Raw genomic sequence first — 22,135 nt, forward strand, 5'->3', positions numbered from 1 at the left:
TTCACAGTATAAGTCCTTTAGTTTCGTAAATGTGCGAGTGCATATATCCCGCATTAAAGTGAAGTAAAGAACAAAAAGATCAGATTCGTACCCAAAGGACAAGGCTTTGCTGTGCATAGTCTAGTGCTCGGCGGCCAGTGACTAGTTCCAACAGAAGCACACCGAAAGCAAACACATCGGTCTTCTCGTCCACTATGCCGTGCATCAAGTACTCCGGAGCAAGATAGCTGCGAACAGTAGCATTTGAGAAACTTGAAGTTGCACAGAATATTTCAACCATGGCCTTTAAAACAAACAGAGTTCAAAGCAGGAAGAACGAACCCGAAAGTGCCTTCGAATTTCGAAATGGTGTGGTGGGTCCATTTCTCCGGAAGCCATTTGGCAAGTCCAAAGTCGCAGATCTGCACCAAAATCAACTGGTGTAAGGACGCCGAACAACCAAACCTCCTCTTCTGGTGTGATTTTGGGGTACAAACTTGGCAAGATTTCATCAGGTTTTGTGCCCAAAAAACATTTGATGTACTGCATCGAAATGGATTTATCAATCTCTATTTCTAACATGAAACAACATAGCACTAGGTTGACCTGAGGCTCAAAGTCTTCAGTAAGCAAAATATTGGCAGCTTTTATGTCTCTATGGATGATTCGCCTCTGACAACCTTCGTGAAGGTACAATAAGCCGTCGGCAGTTCCTAACGCTATCTTATATCGCATCTGCCACTCCAGTGTTTCTTTTGTACCTGCAGATGTTCAGGGCGAGACCTCGATAGGCTTGTAATGAAATAATAATTGATCAAACATTTGTTTGCTCAGATATGTGAACTAACCATATAGCACAGAGGCTAGGCTTCCATGAGGCGATAACTCGAGGACCAGATGCATTCCACCTTCGACCCCATAACCGACCAACTTGGCAGTGTTCCGGTGATTGACATGGGCCATAATTCCAAGCTCAGCAAGGAAATCGCCTATTATCTCGTCTGGCGTCCCTCGCGTGAGTCGTTTAACCGCCACGAGTTGCCCGTTCCTCAGCTGCCCCTTGTAAACCTCAGCATAACCACCCTTCCCAATTAGGCGCTCTGAAGAAACAATGATTAAGAGATGTCCAAGTCATACCACAGCAAGTTTGAATAGAACAGAATCGGAAGGTCGAAGTGTTGTACTCGGCTTTCACTAACCGGGGCTGAAAGTGTTAGTTGCGGCTTGGAGCTCGGATAGGGTGAAATATTTCCAAGGGGTTCTGCTAAATTCATCGGCTCTCGCCAGGAAACACGGTGGGAAGGCAATCATTTCCCTCATACTGCTGCTTCTTCTAAATAGGGGCTTGAGACCATCAAACGGATGCATCGGGGGCGATTGTTTCTTCGACTTTGCCCTCAACAAGTGGATGAGCCCACGCCATCCGGAAGCGGGTTTCCCATCTTTCCGGGCCTCGGAGTCCGAGGTGGTCGAATTAGTGTCCGACTCGCTGCTCCTTAGAAAGTCCTCCAGAACTCCAACAGGGGAGCAATTGTCCATCTTATTTTTCTCCATTACACAGATTGACGTAGAACATTACCCCAAAGGGTAACCCGGAAAAAGCTCGATATACATCCCGTATTGGACAAGTTGGCCGAATTTCTATTGGGAAAAACATAAAGCTTTGAGAGTCGCTAATTGCCATAGCAAACACAGAACAGACGTACCATATTCACTTCATAGTCTAGAGGAGAATGTTTGTTTACCTGACGTTTTCTGTTTTCCTTTTCTCACTGCAAATTATTGCCAGATGTGGGCAGATATGAAAACCAAACGAATGCCTGCAAATTAATGATCAGATGAGAATTAATATGAAAAGCACATTAATATAGTCGATTCGAGCTTAATTGACCACTTCAACCTCAGTTCCAATCTAAATGAAACGACTTTCAATTATTCAGCCTGTAAATTAAACACCCGAAAGAAAACAAGAGTGTAAAATTTGCATTACACGTTCAACAGAAACTTAAACCTACGAAGCTGAACTCCACCAGTACATCGCCCCAAAAAGAAGAGGCAAGAAAGGTCATGGGCAAGCCACAAAGATACTGGTAACAAACATCTGACCGCCGAGCACAGAGTTGCCCCAAAGGCAGCAATTTTTACACGAATCCTAATCATTCCAAATCGAAACGAATGCTTTCTGGCCAAGAAAAGTCCAAATGAAGAACCCCCAGAAGAAGAGAAGGGAGAGAACGTACGGCGGAAGACTAAGCGAGGTCCATGAACAGTGGATAACTGAAACAGAGGAGGATAAAAATGCAGACTTTTGTCCTCTCTATTTCTCCTTTCCCACCAGAAAACAGAGGAGGAGGAGGAGGAGAGAGAGAGAGAGAGAACGGTTGTGGAGGAGTGAGGTGAGACGTTGATATAGGCTTGCCGACTAAGATTTTCTTGGTGATCGAAGTGGGTATTATCTAATGTTCTTAATTGATCAAGAAAGAGAGAAGCAACAAGTTTCCGAGTTCGTGCTTCGACAATGATTAAGAGCAAGAGGTGGAGCAGAGGATTTCGTTGTCCAACCATCAATGCCGTGGAAGCTTCACCAGTCAGAGACGGCTTCTAACTTCAGTTACACTCGCACTCGGTCTTTGGTTTGATTGCGTGCGGGGATGATGGCACGTGCGGGGCCGACACATCGCGATCGGACAAGGCGGGTCTCAACATGTAAGAGAGGAGGTGTCCCTCTCGGTTCGAGTAAATGAAGGTTTCAGGGCGCATTGAAGAGCTGCGGGGTCGGTTGCCCGCCTCGTGATGATCGCCGTGCCGACATCCGTTGAGATCAGCATTTAGATTTCGTTTATATCGCGAAAAATAAATATTTTTTTTAAATAATCAATTGCATCTCTTGAAGTAGTTAATCAATAAAATATAATTTTTATTATCGACAATAATTAGTGTTTAAATATTTTTGTGGACGATGAAAATATTTTTTTTTAATCTTTATAAATAATACAAGCGATCATTTTTAGAAAAATATCTTTCAAAATATTTATTTTTCACGAACAAATAGAGTTTGATCGTCGCTCGAATACAATTGAAAGGTAAATTGAGAAAATCATGTTGATGCGACACGCCTATTATTAACTTCATATCCAACCATGTATTTGGTATTCCTTATCATTTCCCGTTTATTTTTTTGATAATTTCTCTATCTCACGTTAGACTTAAATGACAATTTCATTAGCTTCTGCATTATTTTAATGATACGCATGTATCAAATAATGATCAAGTGTTTCCAGGTCTTAATTACATCTAAAGCAAATTCATTAGTGTTACCTCACAATTTTTCACAAGAACTCACTCAAACAAATCACAGAATCAAAATCCCAACATTCCTCTTATTTACTCAGAATCCACCGCTCATAATAACATTTGTATGCAAAACAAAAAAGCGTTTTAGCTGACTCAAACTAAGAATTCAACTCCAACAAAGATTTTTTGTTGCTTCACATGTTTAGTCAACTAAAAGTCTACTTGGGAATTCCATTCATGAATATAAATTCGAGACACAATTTAACAGAAATCTATAGCTTTCGATATGCTTCCTATAAAAAAAATCTTTATTTTAACCAAAATTATAATGATTTTTTTCGTCACAAAATTATAATGATTTAATTAGTACCGGAGTAACTAACATTGCATCGACTTTTCTAGTTTTTTTTTTCTTCTTCACTAGGCATAATTCTTTTATGAGGGTGCGTTTGTTTGGGGAAACTTCATGAAAATGGAAAATCATTTTCGATAAATCATTTTTTAGGGAAATAATTTTTTTATTTGGTGATATATGACAGAAAATATTTTCTGGTGTTTGGATCTCTTTCGAAAAATGATTTCAATCCCATGACTTTATTTGAGAAAAAAATTGAGTTTTCAAATAATTTTTATTTTTATTATCATATTTACTTATTTTTATTTTTCCTCTTCTCCATCGGTCACCTCGCTTGGTGACGGCCGGCAACAAGCCACACCGGATCAATCCTCACCGGGATTTGGCGAGCTCTAGCTTGCCGGACACGGCGAGGCTCGAGCTCACCGAGATCTAGCGAGCTCGCCAATTATGGCGAGGCTCGACCTCTCATGGCCCAGTGACTGGTGGAGAAAAAAGAAAAGTTAAAAGTAGAAAAATAAAAGTTATGAAAGATGAGCAATTTCGAAAAGTGTTTCCGCCTCTTTAGATTTAAGGATTCACTTTTCCGATTTTATGCATGAGTTTTTCGTTGACCGAAATGTGTTTTCAATTGACCGAGTCATTTTCGGCTAAACCAACAATTTGAAAGTTCGGAAAATCAGTTTCCAAAAAACCCTTTCACTCAAACTCAGTACAAACGCACCTATGTTTTGGTTTGAGTTTGGTCCCCAGTCATACGATTTCATATTTAAACCCGGATTGTGTGACAGTTCCTCGATAGAGCTCCATATTTGGACCTACGTTGGGGCGACTTGATTGAGATAGAGGATCAAATGGCAAAGAATGCCATAAAGTGAAAAGGATTAAAACTAGAACTAGACCACTGATTTAGGAAAACCCACTAATGAAAGAACCTAGTACTTATCCCTTCTCGTGTCGGTTTCATCTAAATTTTCATGGGAGACACACACACACACACAAAAAAAAAAGAGATCACCTACAAGAATAATTATGATAAATAAAAAATGTGGATTAATTGCTTGCTTGTGCCTTGAGAATGTAAAGAATGTTGATTACGAGAGCTATAAAATTAAAAAAAAAATTTAATAACAAATCCTGGCAATCATTTCGACTGTAATTGACCCTAAATCCAAAACCCATCTGCAAGGAAACTCCCCCAGCTTTTACTCGTCTGAAATGATTGCGCTGGAGACATTCTTCAACTGCAAATCAAGGGACGGTCTCGATGCTCAACCAAACTCGTAGCGTCATCCATCATCATACTTTATTATATGCACCAATCAAACATCCTCTCTTTATAATATATACTCACATAAACATGGCTTGCTTGTTACGGCTACCTATTGTCATTTTCCGACTTTTGGAACAATAGATAATGGCGCAATTATTGCTGAGATGGTCATTCCGGGATGTCGTTTGTTGTTCAGATAGTACATGGGAAGTTGTCAACGTTGTCTTTTGGATCTATTTGTTGGTTGGTGGTGGCTTTGTTTCAATCTGACGCCAGGGCTGGATTGGTTGGGCGTACAGGTATGGCGAAGTATGTATTATTCCAAAAGTCATCAAGATCCGCACAGTGCTTGCTAACCCCGGAGATACGTAGCCAGCAAGCTGGTTAATAAGCATTATGCGAAGCACAGGCCAACCGAAACTCCGTTGACTTGCCCCAGGTCGCGGGAGTCTACTATATCTGTCTACCCGGCGATAGTCAATTGAGATTGACGTGAAATCTACTTTCCTCACCGTCACCCCTTAAGTTGAGAGAAAATATTTTTTTTCCTTTCAATCCCAAGAAATACTCTCGAATTTTACGTCCCCGAAGTTCAGAAGTAATGGTTTAAAGACTTGCATAGCTTCTGAGCATACAGGTATTGTGAAGTATGTATTATTCCAAAAGTCATCAAGATCTGCACCAATGAAGATTAATCGATTGTGAAAACGACAAAAAAAAATAAAATTAAATGAAAGAGAGTGCATATTCATGAAGGGGAGGAAGATCAGGCAGAGCAGGATTTCAGGGCAAATGAATGAGACGAAGGCCTAAAGAGAAGCCCATATACACTTTTGTACTAGTAAGATCGGGGTTTATCTGGGGCCGGCTCTCGCATCGACCTAAGCATGCCCAGTGATTGAAACAAAGTAATCCATGTCGCTAGGATTACTTCCTCGTAGTCCGACCTAAGCGACTGGCTCGAATGGAAATCGAACCTGAAATTTCACGCTTCTTGTAGCATATGATCTAAACATCGCTCTATTCGATCAATCCTCGGAGATTGCCTGGTTGACGTATATACGAGGTTCGAACAAGCGGTGTCCTTATATGTGGTACTATCTTGCATAATCTCACACAAGTTAGCTGAGAGAGCTTCTCTTACTCCTTTTTAAAGGGCAATATCCATTCCACTAAAGGGCTCATGGTGATATGCTTTCGATTCTCAAGTTGTGATGTATTTATATACTTGTAAAGAAGCACGCGAATTGCCAAAAATAAACAAATAAATTAAAAATATATAGAAGGAATTACTTCTTTCTTTTTTTCCAAGATCTCCTGTAGCTTGGAAAGATAAATTTAAATTGCTGTGAAATCGGGAAAGTATAAACAAAACTTTAGAAAATATGAGAGATTCGAGGAATCGCCTCGTACTTATTGACATCATGGTACTGGTCGTAGCTAGTAGTAGAAATGAACAAGGAAGATGCACTTTTAGAAACTTGCAAAGGCATGTACAAAATATTCTCAGCAAACGTTCGAGGCTGAAATTCATCTCTAGGATTATTTTTTATATAGTAGAGATTTTCGGGGACTCAAACTTTTATCATTCAGCCTTATTTGGGTCTTGAGATTATTGTTCAAACTCAAGAGAATTACCAAAAAAAAATCTTAACCCTATTGGAATTATGCCAATTCAATCATAATTTTTTTTTTTGCCAATTCAGTCCTAAACCTTTTGCAATGATGTCAATTCAGTCCATTTGGCGATTGGCCCCGACGTTGGCAAATTTTTAATAATTTTTTTTTAAAATAAATTTTTTCCTTTTTTATTATTTTTTATTTTTTGGTTCCGGTCCAGCAACCTCTTGCCGACCACGGGCCCCTGGGCGAGGGCTTGCGAGCCTTCGCTGGCCACTAGCTAGTGCTTGCAACCCTCATCGAGAGCCGGACTACCGGCCCAAAGCCCCCCCCCCCCACAAAAAAAAGAAAGAAAAAAATTATTAAAAAATAAATAAAAATTTTAAGAGTGTAAAATATTATTAAAAATTTTTCACGTCAATGCTAGCCAACCAATGGGTTGAATTCAATTACAAAAGGCTTAGGATGAATTGGTTTAAAAAAAAAAGTTAGGACTGAATTGGCATAATTGCAATAGATTTATGAATGTTTTAATAAAATTCTCATTCAAACTCAGTTGTGTCATATAAATATTCAAAATCGAACTGTAGATCGATTAGGGAAATTTTGAAGTCGAAATAAAGCTTTATAATTCAATAATCACCGTGTCTCCTCTACAGAGAAAGTGACTATTATAACCTCAAATATTATATGGTAAGCTTGTTGGCATTATAGAACCAAATGACTTTTGTGAGAGCTTCATTTAATTTAAGCAGATAATTATAAGGACCATATAGAAAATCCTAACTTACCAGCGTGATTATTCGTTGATTTTTACACTGCATATGCCTGTTTTCAAAGCACTTAAAAAAAATGATTAACAAATACTTAAGACACTGGAAGTCAATCGAGGAATGTCTTTTGGACTGGCTGTACCAGGAGTTGAATCTCCCAGTTCTTGTCCGAGTTGGTGGGCTTGAAGAAACCTTTCTTTTTCTTACCTTGTAATGGTTCTCAACAAAATTTGGGCTTTGCAAACTTAGAGTCTGTATGATAACGTTCTAGAAAAAATGTTCATGTTCTCAAAATGTTTCGGGAACACTTTGAAAACAGAAATGCGTATGGTAAAAAAGTGTTTCCAAAGTGTTCCGAGAACATTTTTGAGAAACATAAATATTTTTGGAGTAGAAATAAGAAACAAGAAAAACTTGTTTTTGTGTTCCTGGAACACTTTTTACAAACACATTTGGAACATTTTTTAGAAACAATTGGGAATAATTTTATTTTTTAACACACTTTTTTCTCTTTTGTTCTTGCATGATGTTGACACTTGATTTTTGATCATTTTATTTTAAAAAATTATTTAAAAATATGAAAAAATTCATAAAATTACAAAATCAACCTTGGAAGCTTTGGCCTAGCCTTAGCAACCAATTTTGAACAAAAAATATTTTTTGTAATATTTGACATTTTGCATATTTATTTTAATTATAAAAATAGATGAAAATAAGGAAAAATAGTATTTGTGGTCAGAAAAATGTGCAAAAATAGTCCATATTCTTATTTTCATTCCCTTTTCATTTTGGTCTCTTAAATTTAAAAAAATTCAGTTTGGGACCACATGCCTCTTCATTGAACATAATCCTAAATTGACCAAAAAAATTCATTTTAAATCATTTTAGCCAAAATTTTTACTTTTCGAGTCATTGCATGAGATTTTGATACCTTGCATCTCATTTTAGTCCTCATGTTTGGAAAAATTGCACAATTGGACTAAAATGACCTAAATGCACAAATATTTTTCATTTTAGTCCCCAATTTCACTCAAAGTGTAATTAATATTTTTCTAGGGTCCCCGTTAAAGGTAATCATATTTTTAACTACTTGGAAACATTTACGTGTAACTCATAATTGTAATTTTTCATATCTATAGAAAACATATTTGATGTTCTCGTTGTCTAATTCCAATTCGTTTTCTCTTTCAGTTTTTTTTTATAGTTGATCTCGTCCATATCACCATTTGATAAATCGTGCATAAATTACTTATACATATATTGGTCCAATTTGATTTAGTAAATTGAACAAATGCGATTTAATTTGATTTAGTAAGTTAAAAAGATAAAGACATTTTAATTTTAATATATATAGTCCCCTTAATTAAATGAAAAAAATTAGGAACATTTTTTTTGCGGTTACTAAACGCATTTCTTTTCTTCTTCTTTTTTGTTCCAGAACAGAAATTTTATGCAGTTACCAAACGTATTCCCGTTCTTTTTTTATTTCGGGAACAGATTTTTTTACAATTACTAAACGCATTTTTGTTCCTACAAATTGTTCTTTGGGAACAGAAATAGAAAAAAATATTTCTGTTCTAAAAGTTGTTCCGGGAATGTAAACGTTACCATACGCAGCCTCACTTGCCACAAGAGAAGCAAGAGGTTTGTGACTGTTTTGGTAATTTTTACGTTTGAACTCAATCGTGTTATATGAATATTTAAAATCGAACTACAGATCGATTAGGGAAATATTGAAGTCTAAATAAATCTTAGTAATTCAATAATCACTGTGTCTCTTCTACGGACAAAGTAACTATTATAACCTCAAATATTGAGACGTGCTCTAATAGCTTGACTCATCATAGTGACTTCATTAAAATTCAAGATCGAATAAAGAAAATCAAATAATTCAAATTCCTTTTTCAATTAACGAGTTTTTGATTCCCGAATGTCCAGCTGACCGGTTAAGCGTAACACTAAAAAAGACCGCCTAAAAAAAAAGTTGCTTTAGCGATGAAATAGGTATTCTCCAAGCAATCCGAATTTATGAACGTGGAATGGCATTTCTTGTGATCAACTTCAACAACCTGTCGGCACCATTGTTGTCGAGGGCTCGATATCATTCATGTCAATGTCGGACGTGCTATGTAAAGCGCTGACTTGGCCGGAAAGACTATATTGGAAAATCGTTGAAAGATTCGGGATTAAATTTGGCCAAATTAAAAAAGCTTATGATTGAATTTGCCGTCGTACAACGGGTTTATGACTTTTTGGACCAATTTCCCGATAAATCACCGTGTCTTTTCTATAATTTCGTGTAAAGTGCTATTCTAAGTTATGATTATAACCCGTTTTGACATGTCTGAAAAAAAAAAAAATTCATGATTCCGAGGCACTGGAAGTCAAGTCCAAGAACATGTTTGGACCGGCTGGACTAGGAGTTGAATCTCCCCGTTCTTGTCCAACTTGGTGGGCTTGAAAGAAGCTTCTTCTTCCTTACCTCGTCATTGGTCGTCACCAAAATTTGGGCCTCCATTGGTCACAGTGCAAGCCACGGCACCGGACCTAATCCCACTTCTTCCCTAGGTTGGTTCCCATTAGTAGAAGGATAAGCGTCGGCAACCACCATCGGACGTTATTGTAGAAGTTTCACGCGCTCTCGATTTGAGTCAATGGCCACCGCCGAATGGACGAACTTGTCAACGTATCCCCGGCAGCTCAACCACGTACGAAGCCGGAGGCTCGCCATGGCCCGGCCCGAGTGTCATCCATGAAGTAATCTAGATCTAAGGTCGATGAGCAATTAGGATTAGACAGGAGGGATTGGCTATTTGTTAACGACAGATCGTGCCTCGAGAAGCGTAGCTATAATTTGAGTCCCGCAGAACGCAACCTTTCCTTGAAAAGGAAGTCACGCCCCAGTAATCACACAGGATGCAGTTACGCTCATAGCACAAGTTGCTTTAGCTTTCGGAAAGTGTCCGACCAATTATCCATAGTCACGGCAGCACCAACGATGTAGGGAACCCACTACCCCTCTTGAGAAGGTGCACACATCAAATTTTTTAAGATGCGCTAGCTTTAAGTGATGCGTACTCTTACCCAATTTTGGTAGAATGGAAAGACAGACCGTCACATGGTGCGATTAAGAGACTAGTCTAAAATTGCACGTCAAAAACTTAATAGGATAATTATAAAAAAAAAGTTATAAATTTATTGTAATGATATCAATTCAGCCCTGAATATGCTTTTCGCCAATTGAATTCCAAACCTCGTCCCAATTCAGTATATCCGAGCAAAATTGGCCGAGAATCACCGATATGTACGCCGGTCGTCCTACATGGCGTGACGTGATCGGCCCCGATATGGACAATGTTTATTCATATTTTTATATTTTTCAAGTTTATATATTTATTTTTTCATCTCTCTCTTTCTCTTCCCACGACAGGTTGGAGAAAGAAGGAAGGGAATAAAAAAAAAAAAGAAAGAGAAAAAAGAAAAAAAAAAGTTGAACAAAATATTATTAAAATTATCCACGTCGGTTCCGGCCGAGCCGCATAGAACAACTGGAGTCCATGTCGAGAATCTTAGGTCAATTTTGGCCGAACGGACTGAATTAGCACGGACACAAAAAGTTCAAAAGTCAATTGGCCAAAAAAATTAGTGCCAAATTGGCATAATTTGAATAAGTTTGAGATTTTTTGGTAATTTTCCGCAAAATTAATAATCTAACAAAAAAAAGGTCTCTAGTTTAATGTTATGTGATTCGGCTTCTTTTGATGATTGATTTTGATACGATTGACGTTGGATGGGAACCCCATTGCAAAGTGTAATTAAATAGAGCCAATCACATACTTAGCCATATCTTAATGATAGTTGAGGTGCGGATACACAGGAAAAGAGCAAAGAGACAAGGACAACAAATCACATGAGCCAGCAAGTAAAAGACGGTCACGTCGTCTTCTCGTGCTTTAAAAATGATTTCTGGTGAATAAAGTCAACCCCGAATTGTATGCACAAGTGTCTAAACAAGCGAATACGAGGTCGTATTAACATGAACAGCACGTGTCTAAATTGCATCCAGAAGGCCGCAAAGTTTGGGCATGACAAGATTGACCCAACAGCGAGTAGATGGAGGGGGGCTAGGTTTTGTTGTCCTAAGACTGCGGCACGGAACGAGGACGCAAATGAAAGGTCCGGAAATATTCGAATTAAGCATCTTTTATTTCGATTTTATGCAAAATTCTATGAAATTGTTGTTAGCCGTTTTAAGAGCTTAGATTGACAGATAAATGTATTATTTAATATTTATATACTCTGATAGTATACGGCATCGTGCTTTGTTGTGCTAAATTCAATGGGATCGATAGTTTCTATGTATATGTTGTGTTGTGCATAGAACTTGAGATGTTCATATTTATAAACCTTTTGCATTAGAGCTAATTCAGTCCATTCGACTAGTTTTGACCGGAAATCACCGACGTGATCACTAGCTAAACTACATGGCACAATCGACACCGACGTTGATATTTTTAATCATATTTTAATATTTTTTAATATTTTTTTTCTTTTCTTTACTATTTTTTCCTTGATTAGGGTCATTGCCGCCCACGCTTGGATTGGGCGAGGGGCTGCACGCCCTCACCGGTACCAAGCAAGGGCATCCCGGCCCTAGTCCAGGGAAAAAACAAAGAAATTTTTTTTAAAATATAAAAATATTTAAATTTGACCACATTAGCGTCGATCGTGCCATGTAAAATAGCTTGCGTCCACGTCGGTGATTTTCGGCTAAAATTGATTGGATAGACCGAATTGGCACAGATGAGAAATGTTTAGGACGAATAAAAAAAACAATAAATTAGCACAATTGCAATAACATTAGGATTTTTTTTTTTTATAATTCTCCCTACTCTTACTAATTGTGGTAGGACGAAAACACTACCGTCATGCGGTGGGACTAAGAGCCTGGCATAGTAATGGCTCATCATAAAAGATAATCTCTAGCTTAATGGTATGGTTTTGCTTCTTTTGGTGATTGATTTGCATATAATTAAGGTGTAGGGGAACCATATTGCAATGTTCTTAAATAGAGCCATCACATACTTGCCATATTTCCATGACACCAACATATATTATAATTAATTGTAGGTGGATATATTATATATGACTCGTTTGTTTTGATATAGGTTAGGGAAAAGCATAATTATCGGGCACACAAGTGACAAGGTCAAATTGTCTTCTCATGCTTTGGGATGGTTCGGCATTTACGTGATCATTAGATTTCTTCGCAGATCGATCCAAAGGGGGATTGAACACACTTCAAGTTTCGTGATCCGGTTGAGTTTAAACATTTAACCTATGTAAGTGACCCTATTCTGAAACGGGCCGAACGCAGGTGATGGTATTTGGACCGACAACCTCCATTGTCTGAGCTATAAATCGTTTGACCCCCCAACTAGTTACACTAATTAACGAGGGTCGAGTCCACTTCCCCTCCCCCCACCACCTTTAATTTGTGCTTACAAGTCATGACATTATTGTTTGATCCTCTCTAGACCTTTAGGGTGCGAATGATAAATATTTTGTTTCTCTATTTTTTTTTCTAAGAAAAAATGTATTGAAAGTCCTAAAACTTGTCACGAAAATGCATTCGGGTCCTAAAAGTTTCAAAAAGTGCAATTAAGTCCCACAACGTGTCACGAAAGTGTATTCGAGTCTTAAAACATTCAAAAAGTGCAATCAATTTCTAAAACTTGTCATATTAATTCAATCAAATCTTTTAATTGATTACACTTTTTGAAAATTTTAGGACTTAACCGCACTTTCGTGACTTATTTTAGGACTTCATTGCACTTTTTGAAAGTTTAAGACTCGAATGCACTTTCGTGACGAGTTTTAGAATTTAATTGAACTTTTTGAAAGTTTTAGGATTTATTTGCACTTACATGACAAGTTTTAGGACTTCTAATGTACTTATCCATTTTTTATATTTCTCAGAGCATGTTTGGAACGTAAATTAGTTTGGTAAGACAATTTCATTTTTCCATTTTTGGGAAAAAAATTTAGCCCACAAATAAGTTTGGAACAGAAATGAGAAGCAAAAATTTTCTACTTTTTTTTAATTTTTGGAATAGCAACAGAAATAAAAATTCTTCTTATCACTCACTCCCTCTCTCTTGCATGTAGTCTCCCTCTCTCTCACCGATCGTCGTGGTCCGGTATGAACAACCGTAGAAATTTCATGTTATAATCAAACAAATTTTGTGCCGTTATCAAATGCGTTTCACCGCTCAGAAACTTGTTCATGGAATAGATTATGTTTCTGATCAGAAATAACTTCCGGGAATAGAATGATTATCATCTGCGCCCTTAAAATACTCAACTAACGCACGAAACAATAAAAGTACTTTATGGGCGTAATTTACCAGCTAACATATGGTTTATCATCATAAATACAAAAGATTAGATTCCTACTATAAGTTCCAATAGGCAACACCAACTCTAGGGGGTTAAAACTACAACTTTGGGATAGGCATGGCCACGGGTCGTGAACCTCCAGCTTTGGGGTGGGGTCCGAGGGGAGGGAGGGAAAGAGCAAACGACTCTTTCCCTTTTTTTTTTTTGTTGACCGGTTTGGAACAGGCCCGGAATCACCGATTCCTAATTTTTTAAAATCGGAACCATCGGTCCCGGTCAACGAGCCGGTTCCGATTCTTCCACGGGCCAGTTCCGGACCCAAATCGGCCCGTGGTCATATCTATTTTAGAATGAACTCTCGTGTTGTATATGATTAATTTGCCAAAGAATAGAAAATTCTTATTTTATTATTAATTAATAAGCATTTCGAGAACTCTTCTCGAAGCCCGGCTCGTATCTCTACGTCGTAGGTGCACCTGGGGCACAATTTCCAAGGTTTATTTAATAAACCTTCAAAATCGTGTCCACATAAATATATCAACGATTTACATCTCGCCAAACCGTTTGAGGACTGCGACCCATACACAAATATATGCAGATGTCTCCGAACAAATTAAAACAAATCGTATTAACGTGAATAAAAACGTGTCTAAATTACATTGAGAAGGACGCATTAGGGGGCATGATAAGATTGACCCAACTCGAGCCCCCGTCAAGGTTATTTGTCTGCAACATGTCCGCGTCAGGGCTCTGAAGTGCCAAACTCCGACGAGGCTGATAGTTACATTTTGCATTTGAATTCGATGACAGGCGATACTTCGTCGTCTGACATTGGATATTGATTTCTTTTGATTCAATGGTAGAGATTCGACGCTACAACTTTGTCGCTCTAAACCTTACTAATGTACATGATAAGGTATGATTCACCTTTTTGGTATTTTTTTTTTACCCGGGGTATCGGGTGATGCTTTACTTGCTGCGTGATTGGAAGAAGAGATTTTCGATTGATTTGTTATGTAGGTAACGTCCACTACCTACTACTATAAATACAAATAAACGTGGGGATGTCTATATCCGTACCCCATCAATAAAATGTCTAGGACTGATTGAGAAAAGCATAATCATGAAAAAAAAAAAAAAACTGCGTATGATTAAGCTATCATTATGAATCTCACCCTTTCTTTAATTTAGATTATGACTTGTCCCAATTCGAGCTTATCGCCGATTTATGCTTATTAAGATGTAGGTTCAAATCACCGCGCTTGCGTTTTCTCTTTGTGCTACACGCGAGATTATAGACCCGTGTGTCATCGCCAATTATCAAGTGTGGGGGGAAATAGGGGAATTGCTAGTGGGGGTGCTCAAAGAGCTCAACGCACCCCATTGATACTAAAATAGATATAATTAGCAATTAATCTCGAAATTTATTGCACGGATGGTAATTCGTTTCTAAAATTAGCAATTTTGCCAAAGTAATCTTCAATCATTCCGTGAAAATTCCAATGTAGTCATTCGGGCCAATTGCCGCGGAAATCATCAACGTGGTGGTTCATGTGAACTTCATTTCGAATAAAGTTGTCTATATCCGTGTGCCACGTAAAAGGGTCGGCAATAATTGAACCCCACATTGACGATTTTTAGTAGCAATTTGCTGGAAGGACTGCATAGGAACTTTGCGTAAAGGGTGAGGACAACATTAGCAAAATCGCATAGCTTATGATTGAATCGATATCCGTACAATAAATTCAAAATTGAGTTGGTAATTCTGTGTAATAAGATGAACAATAAAATGCTTTAAAACACATGCTAAGGACACGACTTTCCAGAGTGCCTAACTTTTTCGTAAATCCTTTGAATTTTTGACAATTTAGTTATAAACCTAAAGTTTATGACTAATTTGACACGATTGAAAAGTTTATGACATAATTGGTAAATCGTCAAAGAGTTTAGGATTAAACTAATACAATTAAAAAATTTATAGCTGAATTGACCGTTGTACAGTAAATTTAATTTTTTTTTAATAATTTTTCGGCAATTGAGATTCCATACGATCCGTTTCCTATTGTCGTGGTCGAGGATCGTACGTGTCAATATTGGCTTCTTCCATGTGAGACAAGGTGCGATTAATTCTAGTTATGCGTGCGATCTTTCTGGCAAAAGCATCCTTGATTGGTTGACCATTCCATGCCGTATTTTATTTTATAACTCGTGGATTTTAATACTTCAACTGGCTAATCTTCATAAATGTATGTAAAACATCCATCGTATATCTAGTAAGACTCTCTTTACAAGATAAATAGATTAGACTCTTAAAAATCAATTTAATTGAGTGAGGATATAGCGATTCGAAGTCCCATTTGAACTAAAAATAATTAATCGTATCACTTAGAAAAATTAGCTAAAAGAAAACGACTTTACTATCGATAATATTTTATGGCTAAATATTTTCGTGGATAGTAAAAATATTTCTCATTTATTGGTTTTTTCCGAGCGATACGATACAACGAATCATTTTTCGAAAAATAGTTTTCGGATCTTGAAATTTTCATTGAAAAACGCATCCTAAAACTCCGTTTGTTTAGCAGAAAAGAAATGATTCAAAAAATATCTTCTTGAAAGTTATTGCTTCCATAGATTATAAAAATGAATGAGACAAAATATTGTCATTATTCACAAAGTATTTATTCACAAATTGTTATCGATAATGAAATTTTTTTTCATTGATTAATTATTTCAAGCGGTACAAGCAATTACTTTCGGAAAATTATTTTCCGGATCACTTATTTCTCGAAAATCAAATGGCGTCTCACGGATTTGCCATCATCAAATATCTATATGTGACCATGTGTTAGTTGACTTTTTTTGTGTAGGTAAAGAGATAATGTAATCGTTGGCTTTATGTGGTTCAATTTAATTTCGTGTTTTTCCAAATGGAGTTATTTCAGCCGGGTTTATTACTCATTCGGATCGGATCGGATCGGACTAAACGGTGCTTACTCCGGATTATTATTACCGTGCCAACTAAGCTATGTACTATCTTTTTGACGTGATTGCTTTCGCCACAGGATTAAATTATTGATGGGTTGGCTCGCGTTTATTATGCGCCGAACAAATCCGGTAGCTAATTTCATAAATGTCTAAATTTATATTAAAAAAAAAAGAAGGTATTTAAATCTTCCAACTCATTGACCGTAGATATATTAGGTGACCCTGATATTGAAAATGAACTCTCGTGCAGAAAAAGAAAAAGAAAAATGAAAAACATCATTGGCAGCATCTAGACAGTTACTAAAGGTCTAAACCTCACTGGATCAAAACCCAGAAAAAGACAAAAAGAAAATTCTAAATCCTAGTTTTTTCCAATCACACGTCAGCACAAAGCATTTTTTTCCTGAATGGATTACGGAGCGCGAGGAAAGAAAAAAAAATGAAAATAGAACGGACAACGGACGAGGAGGAAAGAAAGAAAAAAGCAGCCGCCGCCGGCGGACGACTGTTAATAGCCGAACAACCCGCACTTCCACAACTAACACCGCACCACCTTCTCCGAAGTTGCCCCGTCATCGTCATGGTCATCGTCATCGTCTTCCCTCTTCTTCGATCGACTTCATCGCCCCCTTCCACAGTCAAAACCTCTTCACCTTCAGTGTCCCTCTCGACAGAATCCAGCGCAAAAATGGAACTCCAACTCCTCCTCCAGGGTCGCCTCGACCTCAACCCCTGAAACCAGACCTCCGATGTCGCTCCTCCGCCGTGCCCCCGCCGCCCTCGCCCTCTCCCTCGCCGTCCTCGCCCTCTGCCTCCCTCCGTCGCGGTCCCAGAACGCCACCACCGGCGCCACTTGCCCTCTCAACTTCACCGTCCTCAGCGACCTCACCACCCCGCCCTCCCGCTCCTCCCTCGACGTCTCCACCGAGTGCCGCTACATCCTCCAGGGACTCCGCCTCGTCCAGTCCCGCTACCTCCAGCTCACCGGCTCCTTCCTCCCCCCGCTCAACTCCTCCGAGTCGTGCTGGGGCTCGTACCAGACCCTCATCAGCTCGTTCATCCCCAACTTCGACATCCGCCGCTCCTGCGGCTTCGAGACTTCCTGGATTTCGCAGGGATGCATGAACATCACCACCCGGTCCCAATTCGAGGCCGTCATCCCCAATTCCACATTGAGTAGCGTCGCCGCCAGCTGCAACCAGTCGCTTGAGAACAGCTCCCCCTGCGCCGTCTGCACGACCAGCTTGTCAAGCATTGCTTCCTACTTGAACGGCTCCTCGGTCGGGAATGTCTCGGATTGCACCGCCTACCCATCGATCTATGCGGCAGCGTTCGCCAATTACCTCGGGCCCACGGATTTAGGTACTGCAAAGTGCTTGTTCTCGCTCGATTTTACGGATTCGGGGAGCAATAATAGGAAGAAGGTGGTGGTGATACTGGTGGTTTTAATTGGTTGTGGGTTGGGGGTAGTTGTGGTTTTCATTGGGTTTTGGTTTTTTAGGAGGAAGCATGGGAGGTTGAAGAGGAGGAGGAGGAGAGGGACCGATGAGGCGGAGAGAGGGCTCGGGTTGCACAATTTCGAGGAGAGTACCACAGTGGTCAGGTTCTCATTTGAGGACATCAAGAAGGCTACTAGGAACTTCTCTAGAGATTATATCATAGGAAGAGGTGGATATGGGAATGTTTACAAGGGGTTGTTGCACGATGGCACCGAGGTCGCATTGAAGAGGTTCAAGAATTGCTCTGCTGCAGGGGACGCCAATTTCGCTCATGAAGTCGAGGTCATCGCCAGCGTAAGGCACGTGAATCTGGTCGCTCTTCGAGGGTATTGTATTGCCACGACGCAGTTCGAGGGTCACCAGAGGATCATTGTGTGTGATCTGATGAGAAATGGAAGTTTGCATGACCATTTGTTTGGGTCAACTGAGAGGAAGCTCAGTTGGCCTCTTCGTCAAAGGGTTGCACTTGGAACGGCCAGGGGGTTAGCTTATTTGCATTACGGGGCACAACCTGGAATCATACACAGGGATATTAAGGCAAGTAATATACTTTTGGACGAGAGGTTTGAGGCCAAGGTGGCTGATTTTGGTCTTGCAAAGTTTACAGCAGAGGGTATGACACATATGAGCACTCGGGTTGCCGGCACAATGGGTTATGTAGCACCCGAGTATGCATTGTATGGGCAGTTGACGGAGAGAAGTGATGTTTATAGCTTCGGCGTCGTGCTTCTTGAGCTGTTGAGTGGGAAAAAAGCACTCTCTGGTAATAATGATGGTCAGCCTTCTCTCATCACCGATTGGGCTTGGTCCTTAGTGAGGGAAGGGAGAGCTTTAGATGTTATCGAAGATAATATGCCGGAGTTAGGATCACCGGAGGTTATGGAACAGTATGTATTGGTTGCAGTGCTATGTTCTCATCCTCAACTATATGCTAGGCCAACGATGGATCAGGTTGTGAAGATGTTGGAAACAGAGTTATCAGTTCCTTCTATTCCGGAACGACCAATTCCTTTAGTGGCAGATATGGATGACATTGAGAGATCATTCAGCAGTATGGGCTCGGGTCAGTTATCTACTCCCCGGGGCTTCCAGCCGTATACAATGGGAAGTGAGTGCGCTTCTGACAATATAGGAACAAGTTCAAGTACCAGTAAATAAGTGCCAGTCTATATCTGCGTTTGAAACTGCTTGCACTCCGGACCACAAGGAAGAGGGAAAAATTCAAGCACCAGTCAACGAGTGACACGGTCTAAATCTCCATTCAGAATTGATTGTCATCTAACCATAAGGAGGAAGGAAAAGGTCCGGTCAATGAGTACCAAAGTCTATATCTTTACATACTGGAGGATGTTTGAGCCTTGCATAGAGATGATGTACCACTAAATTCATGAGCTCTTACTGACCTTTTTGTGGATTGGATTGGTTCCCAGTTGTAGAGATTAGTAGATGAATGTCCTAGGTAGTTCCACTCTCTCTTTTTCGTGAAGAAAAAAGAGATTTGATTGTTATTCTTTCTTCTTTCTTTTTTTTTGTTCCACAGTCCATTTGAAATTTTACTATCTTGTACATCCCATTCATGTTCATTGTTTTTTTTGGTTAAGAGTGAAATCCAAATTTGAGATTCAAGGTGACTAGGATTCATGGTTCTATGAAGTCGTTTTCCAATGGCAAGTACTGACGTTTGATTTAGTATCTAGAGAACCAGCTGTTGACACAATTGTCCTGTACTACTTTTTCCTTGTTTAAATGACAAGTTCTGATGCATGATTTATATGCCAAATGGTCCTAACTCACGCCATCAGGCATTGGATAAGGCACATGTTATTGCAAGTGTTTGCTTGTGCAATTTACGGCCCATATAACCTATGGCTTGTAGGATGCTGTTACTTCGGGATTCTTTACTGGATGCGACAGTATGATCCCGTGAAATTCGATGTTATTAGTATGACCATCCAATACAAGAATTGACTATGCTCAAGTTTCTATCGAGGTGCTAAGCTGCCTTGAGATGGAGCATAATTTTTTCTTTCAGTATGTCTACATATAATTAGCTCTTGATCAATACTCTCGTGGGTTAACTGTGGCTTCAGCTATCTCAAGTATCAAACTTTTATTTAAAATTGATAGTCAAAACAATTACCTGTTTGCTACGTGCTGATCCTGCTGTTTCAAATAGAGGTATGCCCTTCCCTGATAGAAGCTTTGATCCAGAACACTTCATTTAAAGATCTTTGAGCGCAATGTTGCGGTCATAGCTATCGGGAGGCTTGGTTGCGCCGGTTACAGTATATGGACAATGGCATTCTATGTTCGTGCCCTTTTCACTCCTGCATAGCTACACATTTTGGATCTGTCTGTTTGCCCTTGCAGGTGGATTGACCGCTTAAGAACTCCCAGGACTTTGCTGCTCTCATGCGCTTCTGAAGTGTTGCTACTAATCCTCCTTGTGCTTTTGAGGATCTGTGAAGTTTCTTTTTGAGTGTGTATGCTTAGGTCCTGTGAAACCAAGTAAAAGTAGTTTCCCTGATGCTGCCAGTGAATCAGAACTTTCAGATGGCAGGAGTGTCATTGTGTCTGGGTCGAAATTTTCTTTTGCAATCTGTGGGACACTGATGGCTACTTCGTACCAATGCATCAAGTTTGATATCTGGCCTATGGACAAAGCAGAGTATTGTATGAGGTATTCAGGAATCAGTTCGACAGTGACAATGACATAGTTTGATAGCAAAGCTGAGGGCCGCCTGTACTGTCAATTGCTCTGAAAGCTGGTGTTCTGCACCTGGTGCATAGTTTCCATTGTGGTCTAGAATGCTTAAACCAAGATCTAACGGGGGTCTTATGCGAACCCATCTGGAGTTCTTTTTCATTTGCTAACTCGGGTAACTTGTCTTTCAAAAACTGAACTTGGTAGATGGTGGATGTAGGTGTTGATTGTTTATACTTAACAGAGGTACAGGGATGTTGCCCAATGAACTTCTGTATGTCGAAAGCCCATTATATATCTCCAGATAGAGAAGTGACATCCACTTTTGTCGTCTCATTCACTTCCTCTGCGGGCTAAGTAAGAAAGTTTGCTTTTTTTTTCTAGTGCATTGTCTTACTAGTGCGTAGGGGCTTCTTGTACTCTGAACCTTGCGTGTATGATGTTTGGCCAGGAAAGAATGCGTTCATGTACCATAGGCATATGATATGGTTCCAGATGCTCTGGAGTCGTAGAGACTGGGGAGTTCTTTTTTCCCCTGCATTCTCTGCATGATTCTAGAAAATCAACTAAAACACTCACAATTTCTAGTTTCTCTGTATTTGATGGGCTGTGATTATCTTGTTGCTTTGCTATAATAGCATGTCATTTTTCCGAAACACTAGGCAAGATAGCTCGGTCGAATTTACTCGTAATGTTTTTTCGTGACTCTAGCGCCCTGAAACTCCTACTCGTTATAAAAAGCGTGCACGGTCGATTAACCTAGAGACGTTTCGAGCTGTTGGACAGCGATGTGGATCTTATCTTAAATGGCAACACATTAACAACGTACAACTAAACGTGGAACCCAAAGATCGCCTATTTCGATGCCAACAATATGTTACTCATGCTTTTTCTCATTTGAGGGGCCAAATTGCAATAGTTGATTTGGAGAAACTTGTGAAATCAGTACCAAGATGCAGTAAATGAAAGGAGGATTTGCAGTAAATTTTGTTCTATTCTATCTTTATTATTATTCGGATGTGTTAATTTAACTCCCTGTCCTTGTCCTCGACCTGGAGCTAAGATGGTAAAACTTTTACTTGATCTAAACGAGTCAAAGATGTTATTCTATCCTTTTTCCTCTTTTTAATGGTAGCTAAATAAAAAACTTCTCGTATTTTGGTCTTTGCTTAAGACACTTGAAATGTATGGAAAATTACCAAGAAAAGTCTTAAATTTTTAATTTGGCTAGTTAAGGTTTAAAACTTTTGA

General features: G+C 39.2%; 2 protein-coding genes across 2 annotated transcripts in view; one reads left to right on the forward strand and one right to left on the reverse strand.

Annotated features, from left to right (window-relative positions):
- LOC115756739 (receptor-like cytosolic serine/threonine-protein kinase RBK2) overlaps positions 1–2,186 on the reverse strand; it is a 3,058-nt gene extending 872 nt beyond the window's left edge. The window contains exons 1-7 of the mRNA XM_030696634.2: positions 1,970–2,186; positions 1,725–1,799; positions 1,179–1,620; positions 828–1,079; positions 586–740; positions 322–401; positions 92–227 (exon numbers count right to left, since the gene is read on the reverse strand). Coding sequence (XP_030552494.1) covers positions 92–227; positions 322–401; positions 586–740; positions 828–1,079; positions 1,179–1,533 — 978 coding nt within the window. The 5' untranslated portion in view covers positions 1,534–1,620; positions 1,725–1,799; positions 1,970–2,186. The remainder of the gene's footprint in view (positions 1–91; positions 228–321; positions 402–585; positions 741–827; positions 1,080–1,178; positions 1,621–1,724; positions 1,800–1,969) is intronic.
- Positions 1–19,960, forward strand: part of LOC115756727 (probable LRR receptor-like serine/threonine-protein kinase RKF3) — a 27,410-nt gene extending 7,450 nt beyond the window's left edge. The window contains exons 2-3 of the mRNA XM_030696608.2: positions 13,463–13,483; positions 17,341–19,960. Coding sequence (XP_030552468.1) covers positions 17,431–19,338 — 1,908 coding nt within the window. The 5' untranslated portion in view covers positions 13,463–13,483; positions 17,341–17,430 and the 3' untranslated portion in view covers positions 19,339–19,960. The remainder of the gene's footprint in view (positions 1–13,462; positions 13,484–17,340) is intronic.
- The last annotated feature ends 2,175 nt before the right edge of the window (positions 19,961–22,135 follow it).

Source organism: Rhodamnia argentea, chromosome 1 (assembly GCF_020921035.1).
Source record: "Rhodamnia argentea isolate NSW1041297 chromosome 1, ASM2092103v1, whole genome shotgun sequence".
Classification (NCBI taxonomy): domain Eukaryota; kingdom Viridiplantae; phylum Streptophyta; class Magnoliopsida; order Myrtales; family Myrtaceae; genus Rhodamnia; species Rhodamnia argentea.